This window comes from Cavia porcellus, unplaced genomic scaffold (assembly GCF_034190915.1).
Source record: "Cavia porcellus strain 051 isolate PalLab524CR breed Dunkin Hartley unplaced genomic scaffold, mCavPor4.1 scaffold_32, whole genome shotgun sequence".
NCBI classification, from domain to species: domain Eukaryota; kingdom Metazoa; phylum Chordata; class Mammalia; order Rodentia; family Caviidae; genus Cavia; species Cavia porcellus.
The window spans coordinates 29,339,292-29,361,441 of NW_026947515.1; the positions used below are offsets into that span (position 1 = coordinate 29,339,292).

Genomic DNA, 22,150 nt, shown 5'->3' on the forward strand with positions numbered 1-22,150 from the left:
CATCCAGTGACAGGATGTTTATCTTTTTGTGCTCAAAAGTATGACCACTTTTGGCTTCATTTAAAAAACCTTAACCAAAAGTGAAGGTGCCCCAGGCTAGAGCCTGTGTTGCTACTTAAACCTGTGGGGTTGTTTTCCTCGATTAGTGTATCCCCTTTGCTCACAAAGCAGTTGTGATCTCCTGGCCGCTGCCACTGATATTTACCTCTTGAGAAAGAGAGGCTGGGGGATCAGGAGGTTGCAACACAGCTGAACTGCTGAGTGCTGAGCATGTCAGCCGTCCCACCAACTAGCCCTGGCACTACAGGCCTGGTTCCACCTGAATAGCACACACAGCTCACAGCACGCAGAAGTCAGGTGGGTGCAGGGGGAGTAGGGAGATGCTTACATGGAGCCCAAAGCAATGCCCAGCTCAGAGTCACCCATACACAGGGACCTGGTGCCAAGCATCCGGCCACCACTTCCAACACAAAGACCTGAGGACCACCCCTGGACCAGACCAGAAGTACAGCAGCCTGTGCCATGAGTGTGTGGCTGCCTGGGGTAAACCTTGTCACTCGCCAGAAGCACATCCAAACCCACTTAGCCTCTTCAGGGCTCCTTCTCCAGGACGCTGTGACAAAGCCACGAGAGTGACCTGAGGAGGAAACTCACATCCCCTTTCTGTGAGCCTTGTGACCCTTAGGTCACATGACTTCCTGGCCAGCCTCTTCGTGGACAGCAGACCCAGCACCTTGGCTGGGACTCAAGTAGTGATGGCCATGCCCATGTTTCAGCTTCGAGTCTGTGAGTCAGAGCTCTGCCGGGCTTCATTTCTAGTCCATGACGCTGTTTCCATGCACTCCTCACCAGTGGAGTTTGCCCGATACGATGCATATCGACTGAATGCTTGCTAAGCATCTAGCTCTGTGCCAGGAGTTCTGAGCAAAGGCACGTTTGGGGACACACTCTGAGGACCAGTGAGCTGACATCACCCCACCCACACATTGATGGCAGCCTCCCTAGTATAGGCCCTGAGTGTTGCTGGGCACCCACGCCTCCCTCTGTGTGCTTCCTTTGCAGGCATCACCAGGCTAGACGACCAGATATTCCTGAACAGGAACCCTGGCGTCCCCTCTGTGGTAAAATTCCACCCCTTCACACCATGCGTGGCGGTGGCAGACAAGGACAGCATCTGGTAAGCACCGCCCCCTGCAGACTTCCTTCCTGGGGAGCAGTCACCCAGTGCCTTAAACCCACATCTCGCTGCTGTCCTTCACCAAGCAGACAGCTGTCCCTTCTCACCTCTGACGCCTGACCTGCCCTTGCCTCTTTGTGGCTGCAGGACAGAGTTCTGACTGCAGGTCACACACAAGGCCAGGAGCTTCGAAACTGCTTCTGTAATAGAGAAGCTGGTGTGTGGGGGTCTCCCTAATTACCTCTCTTGAAAGCACAGTGTACAACTGAAAATCAGTGATCAAAAGATACCCTGTGTCCCAAAGAGAAGTCCGAGTTTAATTTAGAAAAAGTCTCACCCTTGTGTGGAGGCCAGAATGCCTGCTTGAGAGGGAGGAGTGTGAAGGGACTTCTCTAGCTTGTAAAATGCCTGCACTTTTCACCACTCTTTCTTACTCTTCTCTGTCTTTTAATTGTGTTAAAACTCACTCTTAGTCATGTTTAAGTGCACGGTCAGGCCACTAAGCACAGTTATAGTGGTAAACGAATTGAACTCAGGAGCACTCCTATCAGTGAGCTCCCTCTCTAGCAATTTTAATTTTTTATTTTGAAATACAATCTTGCTAAGTTTCCCAGGCTGGCCTCAGACTTGCAGTTCTCCTGCCTCAGCCTTATGAGTAGCTAGGATTACAGGTGTGTCCCACCACGCCCAGCTCAGGACTCTTTCATCTACCCAGACTAAAGCTCTGTTGCCGTTAAACAGTCCCTCCTCATTCTCCTTCCCTGCCCCTGACAGCGCCCACTCTACTGCTGCTGATTTTGACAACACCAGGGAACTCAGATGAGTGAAACTGTGCAGGATTTGTCCTTTGTCTGGCTTCTTTCACATAGCGTGTTCATCTGTGTTCTGGCATACACCAGAAGTCCGCTTCTTGTAACAGCTAGATCATGTCACACCCTCAGATGGACCCCATTTTGTTCATTCATTTATCTGTCACTGGCACTTGGGTTATTGAGTGTTGGGAGCAGTGGCTCTCGGCTCCCCTGAACAGTGCTGCTGTGAACGTGGATGTACAGACGCCTGTCTGCTCAGGGCTCTGCTTCCAGTTCTCTGACTGACTGGACTATGTGGGCTTGTTTGCTTTCTCTGAGGAAACGCATTACTGTTTCCACAGCGGGGGCCTCTTGTGTACCCTGCCGTACCCGCAGCAGAGCACAGGGCCTGTGGTTACTCTGCGTTCTCAGCCATGCTTGTTATTTTCTGCTTTTTGATAGCAGCCATCCTGGGGGTATGAGGTGGGGTCTCACTGTAGCTTGGGTTTGCACTTCCTTAATGACTAGTCTTATTCCTCTTCTTCTCTCAAGTTTTTGGGACTGGGAGAAAGGGGAGAAGCTGGATTACTTCCACAATGGAAACCCGCGGTACACCAGGGTGACTGCCATGGAGTACTTGAATGGCCAGGACTGTTCTCTGCTGCTCACAGCCACAGGTGAGTGGCCTGGCCAGCTGAACCCAAGCCAGGTACAGGGTGGAGGTAGGACAAATGGGAGGCCCCAAGACTCATGAAACACATTGGTTCAGTTTGTCACCTTGCAAAGGGCACTGCTCCTAATGAGGGCCACCGCTGTTCAGAAGTGGGGTTTATGAGGGACAGGGTGTGGGCACAGGCAGGAGCATAGAGGAGACTGGGACTGCCTTCTCAGCTCTGGTCCCCAGGCTTCTGCCTCAGGAGGATGCCCGGTCAGCCTCTGCCCTCTTTGTCAAAGATGCAGATGGCCATAGGTAACACCCAGGAATGAGGGAGGAAGCTGGCGCCCGCATAGCCTGTAGCCTCCTGGTGCCTCCAGCTGGTTCCCACTTGTGGCTGGTCCTCAGCACATGTTCCTGCAGGACAGCCCGTCCGGAGTGTCTCAGCAGTGGAGTGAATCGCATTCTGGGTTCGTGTCAGGGCTGCTTTCCCCCTTAGCTCTGAGACATCTTAATTTCGTGCTCATGTTGCCTGAAACAGTTTTCCAAGCCAGTTACCCTGGGCAGCAGCGGTTTTCCTTCAGCACTTTAAAGCCACGGTTCTGTGGACAGCCCCAGCACACAAGAAGCACCAGTGGTAGAGCTGCACGGGTAGAAAAGCCAAGCAAGAGGACAGGGAGACGGGAGCATCCTGTCATCCACCCTGGGCCCGCTGTCCTGTCCTGTCCTTCTTCTGTTCTGGACTTGGGCATCTGAGCCAGCCATGCTGGTGACTGTGACTGCCAGCATGACTCTACCTTCTCTTTCTCTCCCTTTCTTTGTTTTTTCTTTGTGGTTCTGACTGAAACGAGGGCCTTTACACTGAGCTGCATCCCCAACCGTTTTTGTGGGTTGCTTACTTTGTTTGTTTGTTTGTTTGTTTGTTTGTTTGTTTGTTTTTGAAACAGTCTTGCTAAGTCACTGAGTTGCCCATCTGGGTTAAACTCCAGATCCTCCTGCCTCAAAGTGCTGGGCTACAGCTATATTCCACCACTACAGGCCCTAGCTCCTCCCTCAAAGCATTGGCTCCCTCTTCCCTGTGTGATCATGAGGAATGACAGTCATCCTTCCAAGCATGGCATCTCAGGCCCAAGTAGGGTGAAACCCTTATCCAGAGCCGCCTCCCCACTGTGGGCATTGGACAGCTGAGACGAGACCATGTTTAGTAGGTACCAGCAAGGCCAAGCCAGATTAGGACAGGTCAGACAAGAGAACCTTTGAGCACCAAGGCTTGGGGGCATTGAACAGGGGCCTCAGAAGGCTCCAGCTCCCAGGCAGGGACCGTCACTGGCAGGTAGACATAAGGAGCAGGCCCTCATGTGGGGTAAAGGCTTGGCTTCGGCTCAGCTTCATGGGTCAGTAAGGCCAGAGTGGGGTCCTCAGGACAGAAACACCACACACAGATCCACATCCCTGCCTAGGCACTAGAGGATCCCTTGGAGCCTGACAAAGCGGGGAGGAGGGCTCCCTTCCCGCTCCCGGTCTGGAGGTTCCCTCAAATGCTCAGACTGGCATGTGCCGATCACCACAGGGAGTGGGGATGGAGGTGGACGGGGTGAAGCCCCTGAAGGTTGTGTCCTCTGTGACTACAAGATGAGAAACAAGGGGCTTGGAGACCAGGGAACCAGACGCGGCTGGGCTTCAGCTTCAACCAAGCCCTCCTCACCACTAGAGAGGGAAGCTTAGTAATAAGGCTCAGGGGAAGAGCTGCCCAGCTGGCCAGGTCATGCTCTGCAGCTTGCAGATGGCCAAAAGGTCATCTGCCTTTGGTGCCAGAGTGGTAGGAATGGGCATGCAGAACACTGTGCTGCATCCTGGGGGTTGTGCTCCAAAACATGAGCATGACCTGCAGGGCGGGGTCTGACCCCGTGCTAAGCCAAGCCAGGCCGACCCAGGGCATGGAGCCATGTCCCACCCTCTCTCTTCCTCAGATGACGGGGCCATCAGGGTCTGGAAGAATTTTGCTGACTTGGAAAAGAACCCAGAGATGGTGACTGCATGGCAGGGGCTCTCAGACATGCTGCCAACAACACGAGGTGGGTCTGTGGGCTCTGAGGAAGCCCAGAGTGTGTCTGAGACCCACGTTCTCCCTCATCCAGGAGTGCAGGAGATGCGGTTCCAGTGCCTCTTGGCTGGTTCCCCCAGTCACTCTAGAGCGCCTGAAATCCTCACCTAGCAGCCTCCCTGACAGCCACAAGAGTATGTAAGCCTCAGGGATCCCAGTACTCTGCTCAATCTCAGGGGTACCCCCAAATTGGGGCTGGCACCTGTAGGTAAGGCTGTCCTCAGCCAGGTGTGACTTGGAAAGGTCTTGTCACTGGTTGGGCCTGTGTGGCCAGCATCATGTGCTCCCTGTGGCATGTCCTAGGGAGTGGAAACCTGGACGGGGCCGAGGAGGCCAGTGGGCTTAGGGGCTTTACATGTCGCCTGCGGCACCCCATAGCTCAGGAGGAAAGAAGCACCCCTCGGTCAGGGGGGCCTCTGCAGGAGTCCAGAGAGCCACCACGTCAGACCTTTGGCCAGTGTGTTCCCAGAGCCTCCCAGCCCAAGTGTTTGTACTGTGTGGCCACTGCCCTCCAGCATGACACCCATGCCCTGCTGACACTAGGTGAAGAGTAATGGTGGCCCTGTGGTGGCTGTCTCTATACCAGTGAGTTGGGTCCTAGTCTAAATTCTGCTGGACGTGGCCTTCCTCCTCCCAGTCAGTGTCCCTGTGAGGCCTGCCCCAGATCTCATGGTTCCATATCTGCCCTTCTGTTCTGGGGAAAGATCAAGGCTTGGCTAGTTCCTTCTGGCTTGGATAGTCCAGGGCAGACATGTCCTCATACTGTTTGTTTTCAATTTGTCCAGTTTTGTTTAAGGGAACCTCATGTTTGCCTTCCCCCAACATAGCCGCATCTACCTCCCCTGGGCTCCTGGGAGTATCCAGGTACTCAGCATAGCACCTGCCATCTGTGTCTTGCCATTCCCCATATTGCCTGCCTTGCTGCACCGCAGGCCTCCACTGCCCTGTGCAGACCTGCTGATGGCAGCTCTGTAGCTGACAGGTGCCTGCAGCAGCCCTGACCATGGGGTATTCGCAGCTTCTCTCCATCAGGGTTGCTCTGCAGGAGACCTTGCAGATGCTTTGGCTTGCCTGCTTAGGTCTGGCTCCTCAAGACATTGCCAGCTTCCCACACAGGGATAGCAGGGCCTGGTCGGAGGCAGAGCTGGGCAAGGGCAAGGTCACAGTGGCTCCTCCTGGACCTGTTGGGCACCCCCATGCACTGGCAGTGTCAGTGGGTGGCTCTCTGAGACGCAGAGAAGAGTCTGCTCATGATCTTGCCCTTGCTTTTCTCAAGGAAAAGCATAGTAAGGAAGCAGCAGAGGGATGGGGAGAATGGGTGCCTGTCACCTGCCTGGAGCAGCCATCCTGGCCCTCCGCTGCCTTCCACTCACCTCGCAGTCCCAGAGGCCCCAGCCTCACCTGCTGTGTGGACATTTCCTGGCTGCAGGTGCCCACTGGCACCTGGACCCTCCCTTCTCTTCAGAATGGGTATCTTACGCCTACCTTCCTCTGTACCCTTCCAGCCCTGTCTGGATTCTCCAGTACGAGATGCTGGGTGACAGCTGGGGGTACTGCCAGGGAAGTGAAGTTGGCCCCAGGGCTGTGGACCTCTTGTCCAGCTCTGAGCCCCATATTGAGAAACAGAATCAGTGTACTCATGATGTAAGGTGGCAGACACTGTTCGTGGGCCTGCAAGCCTCCCTGGCCACTCTCCACCCCTACTTATTCTTACGCCTCCAAGCAGGAGCTAGGCTGACTTCTGAATCTGGCTCCAAAGCTTCTGCCTAGACAGAGGCACTGTCCTCTGCTGTTCTGGTCAGTGGCCCTGGCTCTGCTCCACAGCTACCCATACTCTCCTGGACCCCTCAGAGCCACTGAGGCAGCTCTGGTCAGTTTGGATGGATGCACTGAATGCGTTTCTAGCTCCAAATCCCCAACTGCGCCTTCTCCCACTCAAAGGTCCATCTCACCTGTCCACAGGAACTTTAGCTGCAGTCATGGAAGCTGAAACGCTTAAGCTCCAGTGTCTTCAAGGCAGCCCCTCTGGTTTCCCATATGGAGAGATGCGCTTTTTTAGGCAGAAATGCTGGTAACTGGGTGATTGTATCTGCCCAGCAGATGTCTTCCTCATCCTCAGCTGGGTGCCCCCGTGGTGCTAGGCCTTTTGTCACTTTCTCTCTTCCTTCCCTGTCTATGCCAGTTAGTCTTCTATCCTAGGTTGGTGTAACCTTGCTTAATTTTACCTTGACTCATCAATTTACTTGTTCCACCCCTTGTATTGTCCCTTCCTTTTGTCACCCACTGCTAAGATAACGTCAGCCTGTGATCATGTGCATTCACTGGGCAGGTCAGTTGCCTTTGGAAGCACCTGACAAGAGGGACTCAGGATGTTTCTTCAAAGCCAGACGGCTGTGGTTACCCCACTTGGGCTCCTCATCCCCCAAGGCAGATGTGAACCCCTTCCTCCTCCCATCCTCCTGCCTTGTCTCACGGTGACCACAGAGGTTCTGAGTCACCTCACACTGACCTGGGAACAAGAGATAACCCTGGAACAGGCCTTCTGAAGCAGGGAGTCACTGAAGCCTCCTCAGATTCCTGGCACAGTGCACTCCCCAGTGAGTCTCACCCACAGGACCTGCCCAAGGAAGTTGGTCCAGAATAAAATTTGTTCCCCATCTAAGCTTTCAAAAAAGATCCTGTCGGGCTGGGGATTTAGCTCAGTGGCATAAGCACCTGCCTAGCAAGCAGGCAGTCGTGAGTTCGATCCCCGGTACCAATAAAAAGAAAAAAGAAAAAAAAAAAAAGTATAAAAGAGATCCTGTCTTTTTCAGAATTTAATGCAAAGTCTCTGGAAGCATCTGTTGCCATAGAAGCATGGCATAGAAGTTTAGTATATCTCCAATGCCTGCAGATACACAGCATCAAAGGCAGGCTAGCAAGACCCCAAGAGCTAAAACTAGCTCTTTCTCTGGGCGTGCTGTTGAGGCAAGTTCTAAAAGAATGAGCCTCACTCGTCTGGCACAGATATACTTCTGGAGCTGATCTGCAGAATCCACGTTTCACAGGGTGACCACTTTCCATGGGCCTCCCGTTTCCTAGCCTCTCTTTCAGTGGCTCCTCAGGATTGTCACAGAGTCACAGCTGCCTTAGCACAAGCTGCAGGTGCTGGGTGATGTCAGATTGATAGGTATGGAGGTGGATCATGTCCCATGGACCTTTTGGACTCACATTTTAATACTTTGTGAAGAATTTTTATATTAAAAGTTCAAAGGAAAGAAAGACTGTTAAGGAAACTCGAGATTGACTCCATCTCTGTAAGTTTTTAAGAGGAAACTTAAAACCCAAGCAAAACCAACTGAGGGTACAATAGGAAAGATGTGGCAAAACTACTTCCTCTGAGATCCTAAAGAAAGACCAGAGGACCCCTGCTTATGGGGTCTGGGATGGGCAGGAGCTGGCAGCCTCACTTTGTCTTTCTAGTAGTTGGTCATACCGTCAGGTGTCCAGAGCTGGTACCCAGAACATAGCAGTGGGCCCACTCAGCCAAGCTTTTGGACATGAGCAGAACAGCACCATCCTCCAAATGCCACTGTCAGAGCCAGGCATATTTCCATTTCCAGGGTGGAGCTGAGGCAGCCAGAATGACACAGGAGCAGGGGTGTCACTGCAGTGTCCCCAGAGAGCAGTGAGACAGGCCAGCCCCAGACTGCGAATGCTGACTTATGTCTGGGGCTTTGGTGAGTTACTAATAGTCATTAAGTGCGCAGACAGGAAGCAAGCAGAGAGAGGACCCCAAGGCATGGGTGCTGTGACCAGGCAGAGAGAACCCATGAGTCGAGGGCCACAACTCCCCAGGGCCTCGAGTGGGAGTGCTGCAGACCTTGGAGGTTGCTCTGGACTAGTGGCTGGGTCCAGGCTGCTCATAGTCTGGTGAGGACAGAGATGGAGAACAAGCTCCAAAGCCTCATGCTAAGGGAGGAAAAGAGGCTATTGCACTGTCCACCACTGCACAGCCTCTCCTTCCTTGTCCTGAGGTTGACACAACATGGCTCGTCAAAAGGGTTCAGGAGGCCACCTGGACTTTGATCCATGCAGAGGCTGGGCCAGGGAGGGGCACCGCCTTCAGTCCTGATAGCATGGTACTGCTCTGAGGTCCCTTCTAGGGCAGCAGACCCTTGGGATGGTGGGTCTTGCAAAGGTCGCATATAGCTGAGGAAGTGCCCTTGAGGTTCCCAGAGTGCACCCGCATTCTTCATTTCCAACCAGAACCTGCCAAAGAGGCTGCTCTAAGAGGCAGCATAGCAGAGTCAGCGTGCAGAGCGCAGCTGGCAGGCAGCTTCTGCAGTTGGTTACATTCACCCAGAAGCCCTGGGTGCTCACTGTCCTGGTCTGGGACTGGGCTGCCTCAGTGACGTATCCCTCTTCTAGAGTCTGACATGGCTCCTCTGGGATAAGCCTAAACCCCTATCTGGGGTCCTAGTCCCCATCCAGCCCATATTTTCTCCCAAAAGAAATACCAGGGACTAAATATGTCCCCCAATTTCATATGTTGAAACCCTAACTGCCAGTGAAATGGAGATGGGGGCTCCAGGAGGTAACAGGATGACTGAGGAATAAGCACCACACAATCTACAGTATTTCTTTATGGCAGCCTGGGCTGGCTAAGAGCAGGGAGAAGCCCAGGGCTCCTATGTGACTTGAGCTTCCCATACCTGGTGAGCAGGATGTCAGCATATCTGTCTCAGGATGCCAGGGTCTTTTCATTGGTGGTCTTCACGTTGCTGCCACCATCTATAGGTCAGTCCTGGTCCTGGAGAGGGCTTGGCACTGCTGAGAAATCTGGATCAACTGCTCCAGCAGACAGTGCCGAGGGCTATCAGCCTGCATGAAACCAGCAGTCCTCCTAAAGAACAGCCCCAGGGATACTTGCTGAGGCTGCCCTGAACCACGCTCCAAGGAGTCCTCCCCCAGTGTGGTGGTGCAGCTGCCATAACTCCTTGCCCTGGTGGGGACCTGGGGCCAGAAGGGCCAGTGTACACTTGTGGACCATCCATGGCCCCAGCTTGGTGGCTTCTGCTCAGTGAGCTTACACTCCCTGTGTGGAAGTACCCAGCCTCCCTTTCTGACCTGGCCTCTGTCCTTTCCACCACAAGGCTTCAGTGTCCTGTGCTTTGCTGTCTGACAGCAAACATACCCCCAGGATTTAGGGGCTTGTGAAGTCACCTATCCTCTGTTGGACAACAGGCAGACACACATTAGCACCATATGGAGGATCGTTCTTTGTGTTCCACCCAACTGAGGCTCAAGTTGCAAACTTGCTTCTAGACTTTAGGCCTGTGACCTTGCATAAAGTACCATCAAGCCATACCTTCTTCCCCATTACAAGTGGTCAATGTCATGACCCATGGCTTCCCTTTGGGAACAATTTCCAGAAGCAGTAACTCATCTATTCTTAGGCCCAGGCCCCCAGTGATGCTAAGGTTTCTTGAAAAAGCAGTATTGAGGCTTTTGGAAAAGCAGTGCCAAGCTCCTTGGACTCTGGGTTTTCTTCCAGGTTTTCTTTCTGCAGAGGTTATCCCTGAAAACTTTTAAGATTCTCTTACAGAAAAAGAGAAGGTGGCCAGAGCCCGGGCCTGAAGAGACAATAGGGTCTTGGTTAGGAAGAGGCAGCAAGACCTGCCTGGAGCCGCAGTAGCCAGACAGGTGGGAAGGGGAAGTGATCCCGGGAGACAAGCGGAGCAGAGTCTGCGAGAATCAGTTTCTAGCTGATTCAAACGAAGGATGGCTCATCTATTCTTGGGGTCCCCCCCCCCAACAGGTACCAGAGCCCAATCCCAAGAGACTGCAGGGCATCCCATCCGTTCCAGAGCCTGCTCAGTTTCCCCACAGGCCACAGTGCTGGACTTCAGCCTGTCTGTCCTCAAGGGTGGCTGTATGGGCTAGGAACCCAAAGTCCAGAGATGCATGGACACTTCCTTTTCCTTTTCTTTTCCCCTTTTGTTTTCCTTGTTGAACTGGTCATACCTGGAAAGACTGGACACCTGCAGCTCACATGGCCTGCAGTTCCCTTTCCAGGGACTTCATCTTACTGCACACAGGCACATGAGGACATTGCTGGTTGTGCTTTGGTTTCCAGAGTTGGCACAGCTGAAAGATTGTGTACTGGAAAGTGATGTGATTTACATGAATTAAGTGGGTCTGTTTGTACTGAGTTGAACACATCCTTGAAGCAAGTTGCTAGAAAATGTTTTGCCGCTAGTGATGGTGGGAGGCATGTCTTACAGCTGATGGTCATGCAGGCCAAGTTCAAGCTCCCAGGCAGCTCCCTTGGCCCATGGGACTCATCTGGGGCAGAGGGCACACCTGATGCTTTCACTGCATCTGAAACTACTTTCTGAGCTGGGGTACAGCTCAGCAGTAGAATGATTGCCTACCACGCACAAAACCCTGGATTCCATCTCCTACTCCCAGAAAGAAAAAACAATTTTTTTGAGACAGCCTCACTGTGTAGCTCAGGCTGGACTTGGGCTCACTGTGTAAACCAGGCTGGGTTCAAGCTCACAGTGATCCTCCTGCCTCCAGCCTCCCAAATGTTGGAATTACAGATGTGCACCACCATACCTGCAAAGAAAAAATTTTTTAAAGAAAATAACAGTTCTTTTTTTTTTTCTTCAAAAAATATGGCAAAATCTTAGCAACTATTAGGTTATAGGTATAGGGATTTATTTCTTTTTGTTTGTTTGTTTGTTTTTGTCTCTTTTTTGGGACGGGATCTCGCTATGCAGTTCAGACTGGCCTTGAGCTCACTTTGTAGTCCGGGCTGGTCTCGAACTCTCAAGGATCCTCCCACCTCAGCCTCCCTGAGTGCTGGGATTACAGGCATGAGCCACCACACCCGGCTTGGGATTTATTTCTTTTGTGTTCTTTCATATATTCTTAAAATATGTAGAACCACATTTAAGTCTTGTCAGCTGGGGGTGTAGCTCAGTGATGGAGCACTTGGTCTTGCATGTGTAAGGCCATGGTTTGAGCCCCCAGCACCTCAACAGAATAGTTTCCAATAGAGTCCATTATGTGAGCATGCAGGTCACTCCCATCCAGTCCTAAGGCACTCTTGCTTTCTTTCTTTATTTAGTTAGTTAGTTTTTGAGATGGAATGGTATGTTTTACTGTATTGCCCAGACTGACCTCAAACTCCTGGCCTTAAACAATCCTCCAACTTCAGATCCTACACAGCTGTGACTACAGGTGTACACTGCTGTGCCCTGCTGGGCAGCCTTATTTCATTCTGGCTCTCCACCAGCATCCCCAACCTTGTATTCAGCCCCCTCTTTAGAATGCTTGCAGGTACAACTGCCCCATGGCCTGTGCAGGGTTCCCTCTTTTCTTTTCTTTTTTTTTTTTTTTTTTTGTCTTTTTCATTTTTATCGGTACCAGGGATTGAACTCACGACTGCCTGCTTGTAAGGCAGGTGCTTATGCCGCTGAGCTAAATCCCCAGCCCCTTCCCTCTTTTCTTAAATTAGGATTCCAGAGCTTTGATGTGACCAGGAAAAGGCTTATTTTCATGCCATGTAGCCATTTTCTGTCTTTTTCCTTTTTATTGGTACCGGGGATGGAACTCACGACTGCCTGCTTCCAAGACAGGCGCTTATGCCGCTGAGCTAAACCTCCAGCCCCAGGACTTGTGATCTTACTCTTCCTCTAGCAGCTGCTTTGTTGTAGCTAGGTTTTGAGGAGGCTCAGGATTCCAGCCTTGGAACTGCGCTGACCTAGACTCAGGACAAGTTTACATGGAGCACATGGACACCTCTGATGGGTTAAGGGCTGGCAGATGCTCTTGGAACACCGGCACACTAACTGTTTACTGTGTCTCCCAGGAGCTGGGATGGTGGTAGACTGGGAACAAGAGACTGGCCTGCTCATGAGTTCAGGGGATGTGCGGATCGTCCGGATCTGGGACACAGACCGTGAGACGAAGGTGCAGGTAACCATGGTGGGCCTGGCAAGTGCCTGACATTGTGCAGGTCCCTGGCCCTAACTTCTTCCCCCTCCTCTCACTGTAGATAGCCCTGACCCATAGTCTCTAGGGCAAGTGCAGTCCATGTTTGCCTCTTGCTGACCTGGGGAGGTGGGTGGACAGCAGTGTGCCTTGCTGTCAGGAGAGAGTAAAGCTCCTCAGCCTTGGAAACTTAATTACCTCTGGATATACATTAATCATCGCACTTTGACCCTGCATTGCAGTGTAATTAAGCCTATGCTAATCCTAATTATTTTCAAATATTGTTTTATCTGTGCAAATAGGGAATACCAGAAATCAGTAGGGTGAAATATTTTAAATTAGAGTGATTATTTCAATGTGAGCTTCCTAAAGCAATCTTTTTGATGCTGGGGATTGAACCCAGGGCTTCAAGCATGCTAAGCACACATTCTACCACTGAGCTGGACCCCAGCCCCTAAAGTATCTTTTATCTTCAGTTTAAATAAAGAGGGAAGAGTGTACTGGTTTTGCCCAGACACCTGGGAAGGCAGCAGGCCAGGCCGCTGTCCACTAGAATCCAACTAAGCACACCTCTTTTGGAGCACAGGAGGCCCAGAGACACTGCAGGGTAGTACCTGAGGGGCTTTAGTTTGAGAGCATCCTTCCTCCTGATCCCCAAAGAGGTGCAGACCAACCCAGCCTCTCCACCCTGCCCATGTGGAGGCATATGCCGTGTGCAGCAGGAAAGCTGCTCTGCAGAGCTGAGGCCTCTAACCCACCGCTGTCGGATGTTGCTATGGCTCCTCTGGGCGGTGCTGCAGCCAAGGTCACTCCATCCCCTGGTTGCCGTGGGTCTGTTTGGATTGTCCTCTGTCCTATTTGGAAATAAATCTTGATAAAGTTTCCCACTTCTGGACAGTACAGGGTGAAAATACAAATGCTCAAGGATTGTTTCCCAAGACAGCATGCAGACCTCAGTGATGGCTCCCAAAAAGTGGCCTCTCTGGCTGACCTGCAGGCTTATATCTCACACCCTCTGAGCTACTGCCTTTACAGGGTTGCCATGAGACAGCCTCTTAGGGTGTGTTGCTTCGAGGTGCCTGGGACTCATTTAGAGCCTCCTCCTCCCACCCGGACAGGGCTCTTTTATGTATTCCTGGGTTTCCTTTCAGGTGTTGCTGATGTAATTGGTGAACCACTTTATTCCCTCCTGAGGCCCATTTTTTATCTCCTCTCTCCTGCCAAGCGTTCATCACTGCTTCTGTCCTTTTGCAGTGTTTATGGGCGCCAAGGGGAACAGGGGAGCTGCTGCTCAGCTCTTCCCCCAACTAATTAGGAGATTTGAAAGGGAGCTGATGAGGGTTCTTCCCTGCCAAGATATTCTTCGTCGTTCTTTTCAGGAAGGAGGGAGGCGTGTTGGAAAGTTTAATTTGCACCCAAGCTGGGTGTCCCCAGAGCTGCCTGCAGGCTGTCACTGGCTCTTGGGCCCTGTCCGTCCCAGCTGGTGGGCAGAGCTGCAGGGCAGACTGATCCGATGATCGGGGCTGGACTGAGTCTGTGGGAGCCCCTTGCAGAGGAGACAAAGGCAGGAGGGTGATAGATGGGTCCAAGCAGGTGCTGCAGGCCAGCTAGATACCTCATCTTCACTGCCCTCTGCCTGGGCCTAGGACATCCCCACTGGTGCTGACAGCTGTGTGACAAGTCTGTCCTGTGATTCCCACCGCTCACTCATCGTGGCTGGCCTTGGCGATGGCTCCATCCGAGTCTATGACCGGAGGATGGCACTCAGTGAATGGTAGGTGCCTGCCTCCCTTCCCAGTGCTGTAGGGTCCTTTCACACAGGGCAGCCACCTCACTGCTGGTGTGTGGTCCACACTGCCTGGTGGGATGTGACTCTTCTCCAGGAGCTACAGTGGAACACAGGGCCAGCTGGGTGGCTCCAGTCAGGCATGTCCTTCACAGGCCGGTACCTACGGCCAGGGTGGGACTTATGCTTGTGACCTGGAATGAGGCTAGCAAGACGGAGTCCTGGCAGGACATTGCCATCTCAGCTCCAGGGCCTCCAGTGAATACCACACCTCCTCCTGGGCGTGTGTGTCCAGAGTGGCTAAGAGCACAAGTGGGCACAGCTTGGCACTAACCCATGTGGCTGCTGTGGTGGGCCCTGCCCAAGCAGCTCTATAGGACTGGTACCATTGCCTCCTTGCCAAAGGGCTGGACTGAGGTCCAGGACCCAAGGATGGGAGATGATAGAGCCAACACCAGTCCTGCATCCTGGGGAGTGACTGGTGCAGACCCTGGTCAGGGGAGCAGCCACGTGGCAGTAGCTATGGGAACTGAGGAAGCCTCAGGAGAAAGAATCAAGCCAGGACATCACCTTAGACGGTGATGGGCCTGGGGTCACCTGCTCCTGAGGATGGGGGAAATGTCTACCTGAGGCCTGGTTGGCCAGAGCAGCTGCAGGCCCCATGTGTCCTCTACCACAGGCAGCTCTGGTCATGTGGCCCCCTCTTTTGGGGGTAAAAGTGTGGATTTTATACCATGTCTACACTGTCTTTCAACTGCCTCCCCTCTCCAGAAAAAGCTCCTAAGGCTATAAGTAAACTTGGGAATTGACTCCACAAAGGCTGAAGAGTCCTGGGCCCTCACCCAGTGGGAAGGACCTTCTCCCACCAGGGACTGCCTGCCTTCACTGTCCACTCTCCCGAGGGTACACCTTTGCTGTGATCAGTACTGGGACTCGGGACATGTAGTCATACCAAAGGTCTCCCAGACAGGGGCTTCCTAAGCTGACCAACAGAGACAGGGCTGCCTGGCTGCTGAGCTGCTCTGGGGTTAATGGTGGCCTCGTCATATAGCGCAGGGCTCACCCAAGTGCCAGGCCAGGGGGGTACAATAGTGCCCACTGGAGCAGACCTGGGAGAGGCCACACGTGGGAGATAGAGGCCTGAAGACCCCACATTACAGGTGACCTGGGTGCTCTCAGCAAACCTTTTTCCCCGCCTTGGTATAAGGCCACATGGAGTGGCCTGTGAGACCTGTCACCCACAGGTATGATGGAGCCACTCCATGACTTGGGAAAGTTACCCAACCAGCTGCCCAGCCCTTCCCTGACGGTGCCTTCCTCCCCTGCAGCCGCATCATGACCTACCGGGAGCACACAGCCTGGGTGGTGAAGGCCTACCTGCAGAAGCACCCCGAGGGCCACATCGTGAGTGTGAGGTAACCACAGTGTGAGCCCTGTTGGGCTATAAAAATGCTATTCCCCTCCATTTAAAGTGTCCCTAGTGTTTAAACAGCTGGGAAGTGCTATTTAAATTTTGAGTTAGTAACTGACTCCTGCTAGGGGACTGGTCAGAAAGGTCAGGGTGTGGCTGGGGGCAGTACAGATGCCTGCCAGCTGCAAGCAATAGAAGCCGCAGGCAGACAGGTTCCCACAAGCAGTAGGAGGTGGGGGCTCAGGGCTCAGGTGGTCGCAGGCATGGTGCCAAGCAGGATTGTCGCGTTGTCGAGTTGAGCCATTTTCTGCACATAAATTCAGTTCTGCTGCTCGGTAAATACTGTGCTGAGAGCAGAAAATATTTATTTGCCTGTTAACAGGACAGCAAAATGTAATTTATGGTCACAAAGCCACCATCTCTTCAAAGAGATGCTCTTTTCTCCTTTGTGATATGAAAACAAACCGTAACTCTTGGGACGGACTGTGGGAGGTGGAAGGCAGGGATGGGGGCCTGAAGAGACTTGGCACACTCAGGTCTGTCACTGGAAATGGTGCCTCTTGCCTCACGTGCTGCTGTTGCGCACACCTTCTCTCCAGATCTGGCTGGAACATTCAACCCCTGGTCTACTCAGTGCCTTTTTCTGGCTCTGGGGAGGCTGGGCAGGCCAACCAGCAGCCAACATTGGGGTCCAGATGGGCTCAGCTTCAAGCAGTGCATGTACAAAAGGGCATCAGAGTCCACTGTTCCCCCAGTCAGGTCCCAGCCAGGGGCTGTAGGGTGTTCCCAGGGTCCTTCCCGTGGGTGTCACTGTGGCCCTCTCCTGCAGCGTCAATGGAGATGTTCGCTTCTTCGATCCCCGCATGCCTGAGTCTGTGAATGTGCTGCAGATCGTAAAGGGGCTGACAGCCCTAGACATCCATCCTCAGGCAAACCTGATCGCATGGTAAGGTGCCCCACCGCCCTGTGCTGGGGTTCTCTGCCCTCGTGCCTTCTGGAGGGCAAGCTGGAGGACTGGATTAAGCTGCACATTAGGAAGTGAAAGTGTTCCCTGCTGCATCCCTCTCCCAGAGCAAACCCCTGGGACCCTGTGAGGCATTTCTATGAGGACCCCTGAGTCGTTATGTGAAAGCAACAAGAAGCAAGTTGCTATTGCCTGAGTCAAGGGCTCTACCTGCCATGCCAGCCCTGTCCCTGTCCCTTTGGTCTTCTGCCTCTGGGCCCATCCTTTGTCCCACCCTAAAATGAGCAGAGGCTTGACATCCTGAGCCTCTGTACCACCTCCCTGCAGCGGCTCCATGAACCAGTTCACTGCCATCTACAATGGAAACGGCGAGCTGATCAACAACATCAAGTACTACGATGGTTTCATGGGCCAGCGCGTCGGAGCCATCAGCTGCTTGGCCTTCCACCCGCACTGGGTCTGTGCTCCTGCCAATGTTGAGCGGAGATGGGGTGTGGGCGAGTGGAGTGCTTGCAGAAGTCAAGGGGCCACCTTAGTGACTTCTGTGACCTGGGCCCCTCTCTCAGGAAAGAGTGGGCGGCACAAGAGGCGGCGTAGGGGTATCCTTGGGCCCTGAGCCCCTGCCTTTGGGGCCTCTTGGGTTAGAGCACAGGCTCCCTCTGCCCATGAGGGTCACCAGGCCATGGACTGTGCTGTGTGTTTAGATTTGGATGCCCGCTTTCCCTCCATGGCATCCTGCATGCAGCTCTCGGCTGAAGTACACGTTGGATTCCCAGAGCTACCTGGCTAGGGGGCAGTCGTGGAGAGCAGCTGTGGGGAACTGTGGAGGGTATGCAGATGGCCCACCATGGAGTGGGGCAGTGCATTGTCGCTGCTCAGAGCTGGCGGAGAGCAGGCCCATAGCTTATGAGCCCGTCTTGAGTTCAAGGCGAGGGGTCACAGGGCACCTGGGTGGGGTTCAGGCCTGCACTCCCAGCAGCCCTGCTCATGCCTCGTTCCTTTTTCCTCTCACAGCCTCATCTGGCCGTGGGCAGCAATGACTACTACATCTCTGTGTACTCAGTGGAGAAGCGAGTCAGATAGCAGCACCCCAGGACTCCCGCCAGGCCACCGCCGCGTGTACATAGTGAACCCACTCACTCCAGGTGTAGCGCCCCACCACCAGCGCCGGCTCCTGACAGCCGCTGCCAGTGGAGGAGGGTCCTTGTGCTTACTTCCTTTCTGTCTTCGCTGTAATATCCAGAAAGCCCAGGGCAGGGAGGGCCTTGGCTTGGCATCGCTTCTTGTCTCCAGCCCAGCACCCAGGCACCTGGCACTCATGGTGCATCATAGCACATCGTGGGCTCTTCCTGACCTGTATTCTTCTGAGGTTTCAAGGAGGACATACTTGTTTTATTTTCCATGTGACTAGAGCATTAGCTACCGAAAAAAAAATGGACCGCTGGTGAAGTGTCCTTAGGGCCTAAGGAAGCCATCCACCTCTAGCTGGCCAGCCACACTGTCCTCTCAGTGTGTAAGCCCAGAACCACTCTGAGCAGGCTGGATGCTCAAGAGGAGGGGGAGGGAAAGCAGGGTAACTGCAGCCGGCCAGTGTGACGGGAAGAGTGTGCCTGGCCCTCTCAGGACCCAGGCGCTCAACCTAGCAGCCTCCCTGTCCTGTCTGTGTCTCGGGACTGAGGAAAGACCCCTGCACAGCCAGACCCTTGGCTCAGCTAGCAGGCCAGGCTGCTGCACACAGAGCTGCTCCAAGACGGGACTGTGTGTGACTGGACAGATGGGTTGGGCTCCTTGCGGCAGTGGTTCCGCCCCAGTTCACCAATGCACCCACAGTGCTGCTGCTCCCTGGAGCAGTACCATGTCCTGGGGCCAGTCCCTCCCCCTGTGCCTGCACACAGGCGCTCAGGCACCGTGGGACTATGGGTAGAGCGACAGCCCCTACGATGGTGTGACCACAGCTCACCCCCTGCAGGCTGCGATGCAGAAGCCCCTTGGTGGCTCTTTGTGTGTCTGGCATGTGTGCACATGTGTGGGCACATGTGCGAGTTGGGGGAAGCTGTGTGGACGATTTAGTCCTGAGAAGGAGCACAGAAAATTGCTGAGCAATTGCACACAATACAACCATAATGATGGTGTTTCCGAAAGGATTTTTTCCATTTTCCTTGGGAATCAGGATCTTCCAGAGATGGAGGCGTGAGGTGGCTCAGTTGGTTCTGCCAGGAAGACGGGGAGCATGCGTCAGCACCAGGACAGAGGGCCAGGCCCCTCATGCTGTGGACAGTGGCTCACTTTTGGCTAAAAGCATCTTATGGGTACATGGAGCCCTGCAGGCAGCACTGGGCCAGCCTGGAGCAGGACAGGATCCGACAAGGCAGGGCAGAGGAGGAAGCCTGCTGCTGCCCCCATGAACACTCACTGCCCCAGGAGAAGGCTCCAGACGAAGTCACTTCCCCTCCTGGGGGTGAACAAGCAGCCTGGAGTCAGGAAAGCCCTAGCAGGTTAGGACCGAGTCCCACAAGCCCACCCACACGCTCTGCGGGTGGGGTGACACACTGGAAACTTCCAGGGGAGCTCTGCCCACGGACGCCAAGCAGATGGCCCCTGTGCTGACTCAGGTGGGTCAGCTCCACTCCAGCCTCACTTGCATTCTGTTTGTACTGAGACAAAAACCACACTGATAAGTGCAGATGACTCTGGAGGTGACAAGACCTTCCCTCCCCGTCCCCCAGAGCCCGTGGCATGGCCAGAAGCTACCACATGGGCTGGGTCCTCACAGGCTGGATGCAAAAATTCAATCATGAAGTTAACCAAGGCTTGAGAGAACAGTGACCTAGAGTTCCTTTATCTCTATTTATTTTACCAAAATGAGAATCGAAAAAGACTTTGACAGAACATGGAATTGTAAAATGTGAAACTATGAGCAGTGACAAACAATAAGCAGTTACACAATAAAGAAGTGCTGGACTGGCTGGCCGTGTGTGTCGTCCCTCGGGGCAGCAGTGTGCCCCCTTGTTGGTGATACCACCATGTGCTGAGGGTGGCAGCTGGGGCAGGGCCACCTGGCTGGCTGGCTGTCAAGGAGAAGGCTTGCTTCCAGGCCACTGTACCTTGTAGGGCCCTAGTCCTGCTTCCTGGTCACCTCCAGCTGGTAGTCTTCCTCATTGCCCCTCCTGCGCTCCCATCTCCCCCTTCTGCTTCAGGGGACACTGCCTGGCCTGGGCGATCCTACAGGCAGCTGGTCAGCACAGCTACCCCCTTTGCCAGGTAACGAGACATGGCTGTGTCCCAGTGGTAAGCTGTGAATGCCTGGTGGGCGTCATTATGCATACAGTCCCTGGCTACCCCAAACACGCAGGAAATCCTCAGCCCCGGCTGCCAGTGCTGGGGAGGGCTGGGCTCTAGTATGCCATGGCGTTGTCTTCCAGCATGGCTGGGTTGGTTCTGGCTATTGTGTGCCAGGCATCTCTTTGGCCTAGGGGCTGCCTGCAGCAAACCTGGGGCCATGGTGTGGCGAGCAAGGGCAGACTGTACATAAACAAATTTCCTGAGACATGTCCACAGTTCTGGGCCCTGGCCAGGACAGTGGAGAGGCAGTGGTTGCTATGGAAACCTGGAGGCACTGGGCTGGGATGCCTGGATCACTCAGGCAGTGCCGTAGCTCTGCCTGAAGAGCAATGATTTTCCTGTTACCATCGGGTTTCCTGTCAGCAGGACCTGAGTACAAATTGAGTTTTCACAAGAAAGGGTGGGCCAATCCAGCAGGGTGGCAAAGGCCACACTAGACCTCTCCAGCTGCTGCAAGGCCACATGGCCACAGTGAAGAGCCAGGGACAGCTGCTGGGACAGGAGTGTGGGTACGTGTTCCCCCAGAGAGCCAGTTTCCTCTGGAGCTGCCTCTATTAGGTGGGGCCTCAGGCACCTGCCACATGGGGCGATCACTGCCTCCCACCCGTCCATATGTCTGTGTCCCCTTCCTGGAGTTTGAGCAGACACTCCCAGGGGAGTGGTCAGAAGGGCTGGCCTCTCAGGTCACTATGAGTCAGTCACTGGCTTGGTCAGGAACCCACAAGGCCCCAAAAGTTGGACACCGTCTCCGTGTCAGTCAGGTAAGGCCACAGAGAGACCCTCAGAAGCAGGCGACAAGTGAAAGAAAAGAGGGATGGGGCAGCAGGACTGGTGGCTAAGTGGTAGCCCCCAGCATGGCCTTTAAAGAGATCAGCTGGGTCCTAATTCGAACTGGCATTCAAATGAAAAGGAGACAAAAATATGGGGTCTGCAAGCCCAGGAGAGAGACCAGTGCAGCCCAGCCCACCTCACCTGGAGTGAGGGCACAACCTTATCCTTTAAGCTACTGGTCAGTGGTGCCTGACCACACGACCTGGGACACTGTGTCCACTGGCACCTTGGAGCCACACCTAGACGCAAGACGCACCCTCAGGCTGGCAGCTGGGCAGTGTCTCCTCTTCCAATGGATACAGTGACCATAGGGACTTAAGTGCTCGGGGCCAAAGCCGCTGGAAGAGCACAGGCACTAGAGAAGGGTCTGGTGGAGGCCGTGGTCACCAGAGGCCTTCAGAGCCAGGGAGGGCACTATCTTGGAACCAGATCTGTGGCTCCTTAGCTGAAGGAAGGACATGCCTTAGCTCCCCACCACTGACCAGTGGCTTAAAGGGTAGGAGCTGGTCTCCTCACAGTCTAGGGAAGGTGGGTGGGACATGCCTCTAATGTGGCCCCTTGGACAACTGCAGGCCCAGCTCTGCCACCTCCTATACTCACCCACCTGCCCAGGTACCACCCTGCGCCCTCACCCCACTGGTCTAATCAGAGCCTCCACTTGGCTCAGGCTGAGCCTCACCTGCTTGAGGCCTGGCACCTCCTGCCCCAGCCCCTCCTCGCCCCATGGTCCTGAGACCCACAGCTACGTACAGGAGTGGCTGCATCCAGGCTCCATCTGCTGCTGTGTGGCCCCAGAGGAGTATATGGGCTCCTCTGACCCTGCCCAAGGCCCTGCCTCAACTCAACAGGAGGATGAGGAAGCACCTGAGACTGCCACACATACCTTGGGGTGCTTCGACATCTGGGAGCCAGAGCCACAGGGGACTCCCTCCTGTGGCTCCACCGCCCTCTGGCATGGGTAAGTGGGCATTCTCAAGCCAGGGGTGCTGGGAGGGGCCTCATGCTCCTGGGCCTGGAGACATGGTCACAGCCATCATCCACACCCTCTGTGTGACACCAGAGGCAAGATCAGGGGCCCCAAGAGCATGGGGGCAGGGCTGCCATGC

The 22,150-nt window shown here is 54.1% G+C and overlaps 1 protein-coding gene across 3 annotated transcripts in view; it reads left to right on the forward strand.

Annotated features, from left to right (window-relative positions):
• The window catches only part of Rptor (regulatory associated protein of MTOR complex 1), a 366,523-nt gene extending 346,686 nt beyond the window's left edge, over positions 1-19,837 (forward strand). For all 3 annotated transcript variants that reach the window (XM_003464795.5, XM_063241865.1, XM_063241866.1), the window contains 9 exons: positions 1,063-1,177; positions 2,521-2,645; positions 4,594-4,698; positions 12,589-12,695; positions 14,357-14,484; positions 15,825-15,911; positions 16,737-16,853; positions 17,199-17,328; positions 17,886-19,837. In XM_003464795.5, coding sequence (XP_003464843.1) covers positions 1,063-1,177; positions 2,521-2,645; positions 4,594-4,698; positions 12,589-12,695; positions 14,357-14,484; positions 15,825-15,911; positions 16,737-16,853; positions 17,199-17,328; positions 17,886-17,954 — 983 coding nt within the window. In that variant the 3' untranslated portion in view covers positions 17,955-19,837. The remainder of the gene's footprint in view (positions 1-1,062; positions 1,178-2,520; positions 2,646-4,593; positions 4,699-12,588; positions 12,696-14,356; positions 14,485-15,824; positions 15,912-16,736; positions 16,854-17,198; positions 17,329-17,885) is intronic.
• Positions 19,838-22,150: the final 2,313 nt, after the last annotated feature.